At 38.0% G+C, this 14,363-nt stretch overlaps 3 protein-coding genes across 4 annotated transcripts in view; 1 reads left to right on the plus strand and 2 right to left on the minus strand.

Moving 5' to 3' along the window:
• Positions 1 to 851, plus strand: part of LOC103507860 (bromodomain adjacent to zinc finger domain protein 1A) — a 35,678-nt gene extending 34,827 nt beyond the window's left edge. The window contains exons 26-27 of the mRNA XM_026822618.1: positions 143 to 306; positions 701 to 851. Of these exons, the coding sequence (XP_026678419.1) occupies positions 143 to 306; positions 701 to 815 (279 nt within the window). The 3' untranslated portion in view covers positions 816 to 851. The remainder of the gene's footprint in view (positions 1 to 142; positions 307 to 700) is intronic.
• LOC108252217 overlaps positions 1 to 14,363 on the minus strand; it is a 44,311-nt gene that overhangs the window by 17,155 nt on the left and 12,793 nt on the right. Inside the window, exons 3-4 of the mRNA XM_026822626.1 lie at positions 13,114 to 13,219; positions 8,472 to 8,608 (exon numbers count right to left, since the gene is read on the minus strand). Coding sequence (XP_026678427.1) covers positions 8,559 to 8,608; positions 13,114 to 13,219 — 156 coding nt within the window. The 3' untranslated portion in view covers positions 8,472 to 8,558. The remainder of the gene's footprint in view (positions 1 to 8,471; positions 8,609 to 13,113; positions 13,220 to 14,363) is intronic.
• Positions 2,233 to 3,705, minus strand: LOC103507861 (zinc finger matrin-type protein 4-like). 2 transcript variants are annotated; one of them, XM_026822625.1, is made up of 2 exons: positions 3,320 to 3,705; positions 2,233 to 3,184 (listed from the first exon to the last, which is right to left on the minus strand). In XM_026822625.1, the coding sequence occupies exons 1-2, from the start codon at positions 3,469 to 3,471 to the stop codon at positions 2,443 to 2,445; spliced, it is 894 nt and encodes a 297-aa protein (XP_026678426.1). In that variant the 5' UTR covers positions 3,472 to 3,705; the 3' UTR covers positions 2,233 to 2,442. The 2 variants fall into 2 exon arrangements, with proteins under 2 accessions (XP_026678426.1, XP_026678425.1); XM_026822624.1 differs by having other exon boundaries at positions 2,233 to 3,074; positions 3,210 to 3,704.

Below are 14,363 nucleotides of genomic sequence, written 5' to 3' on the forward strand. Positions count from 1 at the left end.
ATCCTGTCTTCCTTCTCTCTTCGATTTCGAGACGATAAGACCTTAGCAGTTACAGCTCCCTCTATCAAACCTCTTCAAAAAAAAAAAAATTTAGACCCATATACCCTTTGTTTCTCATCTGCTATCTTGGACTGTATTTCAGGTCCCCGATTATCACCGCATCATAGGAAAACCCATGGACTTTGGCACAATCAAACACAAACTGAACATGTTCCAGTATCGAAATAACAGCGAGGTCCTATTTGATTGTAATCTAGTCTTTGACAACTGTTTCGCCTATAACAAGGAGGATTCAGAAATATACGAGTGAGTACACTTACCCTATATGAATGGCTAACAGCGGATCAAACCATGTTTTTGAGATGATTTTTTTTAATCTGCTCTGGAAAGATTGCGCTATGTTGACCAAAAACACTAACGAGTGTACCTAGTTTTCTAGTAGCATCTTACAAAACCAGCAAAAAAGTAACAAAGTTCCTCAAAACTTGGGTAGAAAAGGTATCTTTGAAAAAAGATTGTACCTCGGAACTGCTTTCGTATTACTTCAAGGCACGTTTGCATTATCCGGAAATGAAAAAGCTGGAAAAATTCCGCCTCGACGAGGATTCGAACCCAGCACTTCCGGCTTGAGTCAGTGCTCTTAACCACTCGGCCACAGAGGTGATTTTCACCATAATCGTGTTTTTTTCTGTGTTCTCAGGTCGGGTGAACAGCTGAAGACCTTGTTTGACAAGATTTGCAAAGAGAGACATTTGTTTTACATCGAAGAAGATATGTCGCCCGATAGTAGACAATCCAAGAGAAGAAAGAAGTAAAACTCTAGCACAGAAGCTACCTCTCATTCCCTCCACTCGGCCAAGCCGGGTAATTGTATAGGTTTTAATTTAGAATTTTAGAGCATAGTGGAAGATTTGCGAAATTTTAAATGAGCTAAGTATTTTTTTTTTTTTTTTTTTTTTTTTTTTTTTTTTGGTACTTTCGTACCGAGTACGTATCTACAATTCTACACGTTTTTCAATTAAGCAGACAAAATTAACATTTTCATGTCGTTCGTTTACGTTTAAGATCATTTTCATGTCGTTCGTTTCTGGAGAAAAATGTCATGTTCAAAGAGTAGTGACTAATCTTTGTTTATTAATTTAACCTCGACTTTTAGACCCACCATAAAACTCAATACTTTTCTTAGTTGCTTGGTATTTAAGTTAACGATAAGTTGAACATATTATTTGTATATTTTAGTTTATCTTTGTACATTTCCTTTTTTTTTTTTTTTCTTTTTTTTTTTTCTCTTTTATTTAGTGTCACCTGTGTACATAGTAGTACTAGGAGTATATTTGTAGTGCTTTTCTTATTCACAAGGTTTAAAAACCGTAATTTATCGATGGCAAACTATTGTACTTTCACAGTTCTTGTTGACTGTTTCAATTTGTATACCTCCTTCTTGTTTATCCTAGATGTTAAGTACTTAAGTTACGTTTGGATCATTTTTCAAACCACTTTGTATGTTTCATGTTGTAAATATATTTCTTCATTTGGAGAACATTTCTTGTGTAATTTATTTTTTGTTGTTTGGGAACTCTTCTAGCTGTTTTATTTTAAGGACCGATATTACTTGGAACTTGGCCTGGTGCATCGCTGATGCTGTGCACTCAAATGAGATAGGTGTACACTGTACGGTAAGCTAAGTCCTGACCTTACATATGTACACACTATTGGACAAAACACAGAACACACTTTAAAAAAGAAAAAAGTTAGAGGGAACTGTAACTAAGGTCTTATTGTCCCCAAAGCAAAAAGAGAATGAGGACAATAGGATAAAACCAGCTGTTCCAAGAACGAACTTTATCCGTTCAGGATGGAATCCACCCCAGGTGGAACCCCAATCTGGCACTTACAAGGCAGACACATTACCCTCCAAGCTAACTAGTAAAATTTCAACACCAAAAAAGTGTAAAAATTATACTTAAACAATAAATAAATTTGATGTTTTATTTATATTATAAACCTTAACTACATAACCTAGATTTGAACGCTTCTTTTACAGGGTTGTCAGAAATTTTTTATGCCCAAACCATAGATCCAGGTCATGTTTGTTAAGTGTTTTGCTTTTATAACTTTGTCAGGCAAGGTATATGTCCTGAGAGTAAAAGCATAAGGGCTATATCCAAGAGTTTAGCACAGAGGAGAGGAGCAAATTGAAAGCCCAATGTTAGGGGGGGGGATTCAATACAACCCTGGTAAAAGTGTCTTATTAGATCTATTGTTTGAGTATTAAAATTAAAAAATAAAAATCTGACTGATTTGAGTATCAGTGAATAAGGGAACTAGAACTTTATAACAGTTTTCGGTATATTTGAAGACAAGGTTTACAGAATAATTGCCTTTTTACTTTCATTTATGTAGCTAAGTATCCAATACTTGTTCATTTTACTCAAAATTGTCCTATACAACAGGCTTTGTTTTTTTGTTGTGCTTTTTACTTTTCAGATGGTCAGAAAATTGAATGGCAGAATTGATGGCAAGGTCACATATTTTACAGTAAAAGTCTCCACTTGGAGTCCTGTTTATAGAATAATCTTGGTCTGAACTATGTTCTGATTTCATCACACTATTCAATATAGAATCCTTAGGTTTCTCAATAGCATCAGAAATGATGGTTACCAACTTGGAGTTTTTCACATTTTTTATATGTTTCTTGCCAGCAAGATGGGCTTTGTATTGGTTATCATCTGTAGCCTGAGTATCACAAATATCACAATACCATTTCTGCACTGTTTTCTTAACAATGGTAAGTTTTGGGGTTTCAATATCACTGCATTTTCTAAAAGATTCTCCTATTCCAAATCTTCCAGAGTTATCCTCTACGATACCCATACCAGGTACAGGTTCTATGGGTGTGTAACCTTTCAATACTTTGCTTCGATGCTTCTTTCCTAAGTAATGGGACTGAGCTGCTATAGGTCCAGCAAACACAACATTACAAATTCTACAGTTTGTTGCTTCATCTCGAGTCAGAGTTAGAGATGTAGAGGTAGGAACCTGGTCAGATTTTTTCTCATCAGTTTGTTTGCTAGTTGAGTCGAGTAGTTCAGGATGATGTTGAGACAAGTACTGGTTGACTTTCTTCTGATGTGGTTTGCCACTGTAATGGCTAGCTGCTGTTACAGAGGATGAAAGTTGAGATTTACACAGAGCAATTTGTTTGCTAGCTGAGTTGAGTAGTTCAGGATGATGTTGAGACAGGTACTGGTTGACTTTCTTCTGATGTGGTTTGCCACTGTAATGGCTAGCTGCTGTTACAGAGGATGAAAGTTGAGATTTACACAGAGCACAGTACAGAGGTTGAAAAAGTTTACTAAGTTCTTTTGGCAAAGGAGGCTTTACACCTTCTAGCTTTGATTTTTTCACTGAGTCAGGAGACTTTTCTAAGTTTTCATCACCACTTCTCTTGAGAGGGTTCATGGTGTTCATACCTACTTGAAAATAAAATTTGAATTTTCATACTACCTGCTGCCAGTGATCTTTTCCCTTCTTTTGAGAGATTCTTCAATTTCTTCGGGTCTTGGTACTCTTGGGCAGTCTTGGATCTGTCTGGGCTCTGGGATTGTTCTGGTGATTCACTATTCAGTTCATTACTTCATCAAGGAACAGTTTTCATTCAGGAGTTTTGCTTTAGATTCTCTTTTTGCCGGCTTTTGATTCTTGAATTTCTTTAAAATAAAATTTTTAAAAAAAAATTGAAATAAGTAATCAATAACTTCTCCACCTTTCCTTTTACTAGCTTCTCCACCTTTAACGCTTCACGAAATTCTGGCGGTAAAATTTAAAAATTTATCAGCTGATTACTTTTTCGACAATTTTTTTACCCCCACTACCTACCTACCTTAACCAGTGGTGACAGCAGGACAGCACGTAGCACTCAAGTTAAGCAACGATATAGATAGTACCTGGATGAGTGACCATCTGGGCAATCTCGTGGCTCGTGGTGCTGGGTTCCTGCGGCTCCGCTCAGGCTGGGTGAGGTTTTATCGTACCAAAATCGAAGAGAGAAGAAGGACAGGGTAAGGAAAAGTCCGCCGTTCCGATAACGAACCTTATCTGCTTAGGAGAAAGTTTGCTTCGGGCAGAACCCGCAACCCAGCGCTTAACTACATGGCAGGCATGCTAGCTACATACCCCAGTTAGCACGCAAGCTTACATCCAGGGGCTTGATTTTGACAGGATTTCCAAGTCTAACGTCTTAAACTTAAATCCAGTCCGAATCAGGCTAGCCAAAAAATTAAATTCTAGCGAAACAGTAGGGGAGGGACGCTTAAGTCTCTTTTACTTTGACCCCCAACAGCCCTTATTAAATTGGTGTCTCTACAGGCGACAAAAATACCTACCCTGCCTCGGTGGTGTAGTGGTCAAGGCGCTCGCCTGGTAAACAGGAGGGCGTGGGTTCAATCCCAACCGAGGTATGGAATTTTATCTATGCTATCGCTGAATAATGCCTGATCTTACTATATGTAGGTTTTCAGTCAAACTTTATCTTCCGGAAATCGTAAAGAGAAGGAGGACAGGATAGGAGAAAAACAGCCGTTCCGAGAACAAAGGTTATCGGTATAGTATAAAATTCGCCCTAGGCAGGAATCGAACTTGCAACCTGGCGCTTACAACTACAAGGCAGGCGCGTCTCCCTCCAAGTTAAGTAGGCTAGCCAAAAAATTAAATTCTAACGAAACAGTAGGGGAGGGACGCTTAAGTCTCTTTTACTTTAACCCCCAACAGCCCTTATTAAATTGGTGTCTCTACAGGCGACAAAAACCACCGTACCGGATTAATGGCTGTGTAGTTTACATAGAACTAGATATTTCTATATGAATACATGTTATATGATTACTGTCACTAGGTACTTAACCCTATGCTATCGCTGAATAATGCCTGATCTTACTATATGTAGGTTTTCAGTCAAACTTTATCGTCCGGAAATCGTAAAGAGAAGGAGGACAGGATAGGAGAAAAACAGCCGTTCCGAGAACAAAGGTTATCTGTATAGTATAAAATTCGCCCTAGGCAGGAATCGAACATGCAACCTGGCGCTTACAACTATAAGGCAGGCGCGTCTCCCTCCAAGTTAAGTAGGCTAGCCAAAAAATTAAATTCTAGCGAAACAGTAGGGGAGGGACGCTTAAGTCTCTTTTACTTTAACCCCCAACAGCCCTTATTAAATTGGTGTCTCTACAGGCGACAAAAATACCTACCCTGGACATCCGTTTTCCACATGAATGGGTTAAGTCATTCATCGATATGAAACAACTATTCAGGTAGGTATTCACATAAATGTATTCAATCAAAATTGCCCCACATAGCTACCAACATAGCTTTAACTTTATCAATATTCAATACTTTTTTTGCGCTCCGTAATTTTGGCACCTAACCAGGTAACTCTACAACTAGATCTCCTTCAATCAGAAGAGATGCGGAGTATTTCAAGAATATTTTGCTAGTTTTTAGCAAATAGTGTCATTCTAATCTACTCTAGATAATTAGATTTTTTTTTTACATACATTCAACCGGATGGATTAGATGGTGCCGTAAAATTTGGGGGCAAATATAGCATGATTTGGTAATAAATTAATTAAAAACTTTTAAAAAAGTGGTTTAACATCAGAGGGAACTGTAAGGTCATATCGTCCCAAAAGCGAAGAGAGAAGGAAGACAGGATATTAGAAAGCCAGCCATTCCGAGAACAAACTCCTATATTGTCTGATTAGAATAAACTTTGCCACAGGCGGGAATCGAACCCGCGACCTAGCGGTTGCAAGGAAGGCGGACTACCCTCCAAGCTATGTAACTAGATTGGCACAGAAATGTTTTCAATTTTATTAAATGTATACCTACACCTATTTACCTACCTATCCATTTTTAGTACCTACATAGACTTCCAAAGATTTGAACTTTCAGATATGATATGCACCTAGATGGGTGATAAAATAATTTATACGTACGTAGAGATAATTTTACGTGTATGTTAGTAGATAGGTATAGGTCTATAGCACGTGATTGCCACCAGACCAATTCTGTCATTGAAATCCACTAAGATATCTACCTGCTGTCTACCTTCTAATAAAGTTCAATTACCTACTAATTGTAGGTGATTAAGTCGTAAAATAAATAAATAAGGTTAATAATAGGCACGACACCATGTAAATTAATTACTCTAGCCAAAAAATTAAATTCTAGCGAAACAGTAGGGGAGGGACGCTTAAGTCTCTTTTACTTCAACCCCCAACAGCCCTTATTAAATTGGTGTCTCTACAGGCGACAAAAATACCTACCCTGGACATCCGTTTTCCACATGAATGGGTTAAGTCATTCATCGATATGAAACAACTATTCAGGTAGGTATTCACATAAATGTATTCAATCAAAATTGCCCCACATAGCTACCAACATAGCTTTAACTTTATCAATATTCAATACTTTTTTTGCGCTCCGTAATTTTGGCACCTAACCAGGTAACTCTACAACTAGATCTCCTTCAATCAGAAGAGATGCGGAGTATTTCAAGAATATTTTGCTAGTTTTTAGCAAATAGTGTCATTCTAATCTACTCTAGATAATTAGATTATTTTTTTTTTTTTACATACATCCAACCGGATGGATTAGATGGTGCCGTAAAATATGGGGGCAAATATAGCATGATTTGGTAATAAATTAATTAAAAACTTTTAAAAAAGTGGTTTGACATCAGAGGGAACTGTAAGGTCATATCGTCCCAAAAGCGAAGAGAGAAGGAAGACAGGATATTAGAAAGCCAGCCATTCCGAGAACAAACTCCTATATTGTCTGATTAGAATAAACTTTGCCACAGGCGGTAATCGAACCCGCGACCTAGCGGTTGCAAGGCAGGCGGACACTACCCTCCAAGCTATGTAACTAGACTGGCACAGAAATGTTTTCAATTTTATTAAATGTATACCTACACCTATTTACCTACCTATCCATTTTACCTACATACATAGACTTCCAAAGATTTGAACTTTCAGAATTCAGATATGATATGCACCTACATGGGTGATAAAATAATTTATACGTACGTACGTAGAGATAATTTTACGTGTATGTTAGTAGATAGGTATAGGTCTATAGCACGTGATTGCCACCAGACCAATTCTGTCATTGAAATCCACTAAGATATCTACCTGCTGTCTACCTTCTAATAAAGTTCAATTACCTACTAATTGTAGGTGATTAAGTCGTAAAATAAATAAATAAGGTTAATAATAGGCACGACACCATGTAAATTAATTACTCATATATTCTATTTAGCTTTAGGGACATCCCTAGTTTTCATCTAAGGCTAACTAGGGTCTAGGGTAGGTATAGGTGTAAGTTGTACTCGTAAGTCATTGAGTCTTTACGTGGCCTCATGATATCTCCTGTTAGTTTGTGATGTGATGAGCAAACCTACAAATCTTTATACAAAATTTTGCTTTACTTCTAAAGGACATGATGGCTGAATGGTCAGTGGGGCACACCTATGATACTGATACCTATTTCGTGCTGCTTTGTTATTCGGCTGCATTCAGCCTCATAAGGACAGTAATATTATCGAATGTCTTAATCTGTTTTGTATCGATAGATTCGATAGCTATTAATTTCAATGCTCTTAAAATGTAATCTTGAGAATTGAATCTGAACCATAGAAAATCCAAGCATCCGTCGGAATTGTTTCCATTTGCAAAAGGAAAATACAACTATGTAGTCCTATCTTTGGTACGACCAACACATTTGACACTTCAAAAGAATTTCAAGTTTATCGCGATGCCAATTTGATATTGATTACGGTAATAATTGTTTTTATTGATCTACGATTATAGCTTACTATTTGAACTTTTATTGATGTATGAGACTGGAATCTTGCCTGCATTCTTCCATTACCTTTTCCACCTTCATAAGGACGAGTTTAGATTAATGAGAGCCTATATTGATAGTATTGATATTGATATCAGATGCGTGTGTAGATGTGTGGCTAGCCTTGTCACTCCTTCAATCTCAGTGGAAGGATAGGATAATAACAATGATAAAGTGATGTGGTGTTCAAAATTCTGACATTTCTGACACTTCTTCAAATGATCTGTTCTTTGAAAGAATCTATAGCAATTTTATTAGAGGGTTTCTGTGAAAAAGCGCGTATGCCTTGCGTTAGGTCGCGGGTTCGATTCCCGCCCGTGGCGGAATTTATTCTAGTCGTTCTTTCTTGGAACGACTAGCTTTCTCCCATCCTGTCTTTTTTCTCTCTACGCTTTCGAGACAATAAGACCTGGGTAGTTACTTTAAAAAACGGTCAGGAGTCTGAACTGACTAACACCCCTGTCAGCAAACAATTGTGGGAAGACGTCAAGACGTCTCTTTGTGACAAAGTAGTCAAATGGACTTTTCTGCCGTAGGCACTGGGTTCGAAAGAAAAAAAATACCTTACTTACCTAATTTGAGAAAAACCAATCAGCTCAATGAAGATATACTTCCCTTGGTAGGTGGGTAGAGGTGCATTCATAGAGAGTACTTTGGACTCAGTTATTTCTGCGGGTCGGGTGCTCTGACTCTGATGTGCTCCAGTCTTCTGAAATCAGGATTCAGGAACCAAGAAATATTTCGTAATCTACTTTAAATCTCTAGTAGCGCGGTCAAACTTTCTTGATTGGGGTAGAGCGCTGCCGCGCTCCTTAATGCCTGCTTTGCCAGCCTAGTTGGCTTGAAGGGCAGCGCGTCTGCCTTGTAAGCGCTGGGTGCGCGGATTCGATGCCCGCCTTTATCCTAAACAGATAAGGTACGTTCTCGGGACAGCTGACTTTCTCCTATCCTGTCCTTCTTCTCTTCAATTTCGGGACGATAAGACCTCTATTGTTAAAGTTAACTCTATCAAACCTTTCTTCCCCACTCTATGGATAGAAGTAGGTACATACTAGTATGCCCCTAGGCCCCTAGATATAGGTACCTGATAACGTGATAACAGATAAAGTATGCACCTACAAAACGTACCTACTTATAATAAAATTATTCATATTCTGCTAAAACATTAATCGGTATAAAATTACCTATAGTATGTTGATATTATTGCGTGTGTGTTTGATAGGTGATAGATAAAGTTACGTCTCAATAAATACAAAATGTCATTCTGTCAAAGGTGCCCCTGACAAGGTCTTTGGCCCCAGATGGAAATCATTTATAATAAAGTGAATAAAGTAATAAATACCAATCAAAATCGGTACCCCTAGCAGTTGACGAGTACCTAGGTATTCTAGATTTTTTTTTCTTCTTTTATTTATATACCATAGGTACCTGATAACGTGATAACAAATATGCACCTACAAAACGTACTTATAATAAAATTATTCATATTCAGCTAAAACATTAATCGGTATAAAATTATATGTTGATATTATTGCACCGTGTGTGTTTGATAGGTGATAGATAAAGTTACGTCTCAATAAAAAATACAAAATGTCATTCTGTCAAAGGTGCCCCTGACAAGGTCTTTGGCCCCAGATGGAAATCATTTATAATAAAGTAATATAAATACCAATCAAAATCGGTACACCTATAGCAGTTGACGAGTACCTATTCTAGATTTTTTTTTATCTTTTATTTATATACCAACTTTTTTTTATATCAATAAATGTTAAGCTGCGTCCACATTACACTCGGCTGATGTCGATCGACATCGACTTGAACCCATACAAAGTAGGTAGGTAAGATCAAGGGCTTTTGGTGAAATGAAAAAAAAAAAAAAAAAAAAGGGGGGGACGAATTTGGCCGGGTGTCTCCTTCAAGGTCATTTCTGATCTCAAAAGTACAGGGTTATATTTAAAAAATCAAAGTTGACCTTAAAATGACCTTGAAAGGGACACCCGGTAAAATTCCAGAGGTCACCATTATTAAATGACCCCCAAAAAGTCAGGACAATCAGCGAAAACACGAATTTTCTATCCTTCATTTGCTTTCAAGATATTTGAAAGTGTTAGGAAAGCTAAGCTTCCCTTCTTCTCTCTGGGTATTTTTCTGGCCCCTCCTACTTACCGAGGCCTGACAGACCGAGATCTCTCAGACGGTCTGACCCTCTCAGGCATAAAGGTGTGTACCATTAAATGTCCCCCAAAAAGTTAGGTCAATCAGCGAAAACACGAATTTCCTATCTTCATTTGCTTTCAAGATATTTGAATGTCTCGTTTATTTTTGAACACCCTGTATACACCAGTGTTAGGAAAGCTAAGCTTCCCTTCCTCTCTCCGGGTATTTTTCTGGCCCCTCCTACTTACCGAGGCCTGACAGACCGAGATCTCTCAGACGGTCTGACCCTCTCAGGCATAAAGGTGTGTCCACACATATTCGACCGGCCGTTGATTGATGTGGAGCGACGGTCGGTCGACTATATTTGGACACAGCGACCACCAGATTGGTATACTGAAAATGAGTTGCTTCCCCTTTTGCTCACGACACGCCACGGGTTTTCAGTTCAGTGTATCAAGGCCGATCAAAACCAGAAGGCAGCGGGTCAGTGGCCCCCCGAAGAGATTAATAATGCAACTGGACTAGTCTCAAGGCTGCCACCATTCAAACGCAAGATCGAGCCCAATATGAAACTTTCATGATTTATTTTATATGAAACATGAAAAAAAGTGTTAATCCTTGTTCTTCTTATTATATTAGTTTAATAGATAGGTGAATAATTATAAGATTTACAAGTGTAGTGCCTTGCGCTCATTCAAACGCAAGATCGATCCCAATATGAAACTTTTATGATTTATTTTATATGAAATATGAAAAAAAGTGTTAATCCTTGTTCTTCTTATTATATTAGTTTAATAGATAGGTGAATAATTATAAGATTTACAAGTGTAGTGCCTTATTTAGACTGCCAAGGTAGGATAGGCAGTGACTTTATTTCAACAGTTTATCTAATATTAATCAGCACTTTATTGGGTAAAATGCGAGTGTAACATGAGTATAAGACTGAAATTCATCGTAATAGTTGATATTATATAGGTACGATTTTTAATCTTTCGACGTCTCACGATCACGACTACCTCTTGCAAAAATCCTACTCCAAATCTAATCCAACTGCGGCTTGCGATGGTACCGCAAAGACATTAAGACCCTACACAGAAATGCAATGTATCAGAGTATTTCAAGAATATTTTGCTAGTTTTTAGCAAATAGTGTCATTCTAATCTACTCTAGATAATTAGATTATTTTTTTTTTTTTACATACATCCAACCGGATGGATTAGATGGTGCCGTAAAATATGGGGGCAAATATAGCATGATTTGGTAATAAATTAATTAAAAACTTTTAAAAAAGTGGTTTGACATCAGAGGGAACTGTAAGGTCATAACATGAGTATTAAACAATATTTTTAAAGGTACCTATACCTACGAGGGTACATGAAATGTTTATCGACCTTTAAGGTGTGTCCAAAACATACTCGACCGGCTCGACCGGCCGTTTAATAGCTACAGTATCTGATGGACAAAAATGCGGTACAGATTGATTCCATGAAATATTAGGAGGGAAAATTTTGTTTTTAAAAAATCCTATAGCTTGTAGCAGAAAATGAGTAGAAAAAGATTTCATGTCGGAGGTTGTACAGTTGCAAAGACTTCATTTCCGGTCATATTTTTGGCTGGATTACTCAAGAAATCATTTCGGCGTCGATCGATGAGGAAAATCTATGTTGTTGAGGCAGTGTGGACGTGTCAGTCGACATCGATCGATGGCCGGTCGACTATGAACACACCTTTAGGATCTCGAGTGCTTATTCGGTTTAGACTTTAGATAGGTAGGTAATGTAGATTTTTTTCCCAAATTATCTGATGGGCTCTTGATAACACACGTCCATAAAGCTGTGTAAAAAAAGCTGGCATAGCATTTTATTTATTTTTATTATTTTTTTATGTTTGCATTTTTTGCGACATGTGGATCGGACCAGCTAGATACCAATCTCATAAAAGTATGTATGAACTATGAATGAATGAGTACTTATGTGTGTATGCATATTGCATAGGTATGTATAATCTATGTATACCTTTCGTCATGTATAAAAGTTTCTGTGTGTCCACACATATTCGACCGGCCGTCGATTGATGTGAAGCGACGTTCGGTCGACTATGTTTGGACACACCATGAGACCACCAGATCGGCATACTGAAAATGAGTTGCTTCCCCTTTTGCTCACGACACGCCACGGGTTTTCAGTTCAGTGTATCAAGGCCGATCAAAACCAGAAGGCGAACGCGTAAAATTACTCAAACTAATCACGTAGAGCTAACTACATGCATGCCTAGGCTATATTTGGACATTCTGGGCTATTTTTAGATTCTTTATATTCAAGTTTGACAAGAACAATTTATAAAGCTTACCTAAAGTTGTTCTTGTTCTTTGAAACGAACTGACAAGTTCAAGATATCATGAAGAAGATCGTGAATCATGAGGTAAACAAGTTGATAAGTTGAAGGAGGAAAAAAATCGAATTATCTATAGAAATTATAGAATAGAACACTTTATAGGTATAGTTCTATTAGATACTAAATTAAAACTATTAAAATTATCTCGAATTATCTCGATGGACCTATAAGAATTCCAGGGGGTCTTTTTACAATAATATTCTGGACATATATCAAACAGACTGGTACCGAGGGCATTGGCCCAATAGTAATACCTACCTATAGTGATGTAACTTTGAGACGCACCCAAAAACACGTGGTTCCGGCTCTTACGTAAGCTTATTTACTTTTATCTACGCATTTTGGTTTTAACTTGAAATCTCTGTTTCATTCTTGATTGGTTGGACCATTGTATTTTGTTCCTTACTTTGATTTGTGAACCAATTTTAACGGCGCGGCGCCGCGGACCGATGGGCACGAAATTTGGCACACTACTGTCTTTTAGTCTTTTAATATCTTTTCTCACTATACCTAATCATTTAGCAAGCTGAGAAGGGCTTGGAGTTTTGGCGTCTCCACTAAGCTCTCTCTCTCCCTCCCTCTCTCTCTCTCTCTCTCTCTCTCTCTCTCTCTCTCTCTCTCTCACACACACACACACACACACACACACAGTTATTCTCTTACCCAAGAACAAATTGCTGACGTTACTAGGACCAGGATGCTGAATTGAGAGTTGTATTTGATCGCACAATTGTTCCCGCTGATTCAAAATGACCTCCTCGATCTTTTTCTGCAAAAGTAAATAATTAATAGCATTAAGGAAATAAGTAAAGAAGTAAAATACCTACCACTTATTTGGCGCCTGTGTTTTTCGACTGATTTCATTATCCTAGTTGCCCTTGTAGATTCGTATAAGCCAACTTTTAGGGCTATAAGGCTATTTGCCCCTACACCTAAGCCTCAAAGTGGGATTTTTGTTTACGGAGTTACTTGCCCTCAGTACCAAGACAAGACAAGCATACATTATCCGAGTATCTACCAGTACAAGATAACGAGCAGGTATCCAGATAGCATTAGTCAGTCCGGTATAATGCCAGCTTACACAACCATCCTCCAACACATAGTTTACGCGTCGAGTTAGAACAATTAGAACAAAAGATTCAAAGCTCAGGCTCAGGACCAGTTTTCAGCAGTGGCGTAGCCTCCATATCCCACCCCCGCAATCCAATCTGGGGCCCGGGTATTTAGGGGACCCACAGGGATACTTTTAGTGGTCCCTATCTGTAATGTGGAGCAAAGTATACAGGGTGTCCAAAAATAAACAAGACATTCAAATATCTTGACAACAAATTTAATGAAGATAAAAAATTCGTGTTTTCGCTGATTGCAATAACTTTTTGGGGGACATTTAATGGTGACCTCTGGAATTTGGCCGGTAGTAATGATGATTGAAAAATCGAACGTGTTCCCTAATAGAGGTGTAAAATAATTATGTGATATGTTGAAGTCGAATAAATGATACCAATTAAGTTACATAATGTTGCATAGGAGAGAAGGGAGTGGGGACATGCTGTGCGAGGGACAACGGAAGGATTTACCTCCGATTATGCAGAACCCAAGATACAAAGTGAAAACTTCTAGCTGAAAACTTGGAGCTTGGAGTCTATGGGCGCTGATTCAACTTATTGGCCGGGCGGTGCTTCGAGATTAGTGGAGATGCCAAAACTTGAGATTAGTGGAGACTCCAAAACTCGAGATTAGTGGAGACTCCAAAACTCGAGATTAGTGGAGACTCTAAAACTCGAAATTAGTGGAGACACCAAAACTCGAAATTAGTGGAGACACCAAAACTCGAAATTAGTGGAGACTCCAAAACTCGAGATTAGTGGAGACTCCAAAACTCGAGATTAGTGGAGACTCCAAAACTCGAGATT

Source organism: Diaphorina citri, unplaced genomic scaffold (assembly GCF_000475195.1).
Source record: "Diaphorina citri unplaced genomic scaffold, Diaci psyllid genome assembly version 1.1 scaffold347, whole genome shotgun sequence".
Classification (NCBI taxonomy): domain Eukaryota; kingdom Metazoa; phylum Arthropoda; class Insecta; order Hemiptera; family Psyllidae; genus Diaphorina; species Diaphorina citri.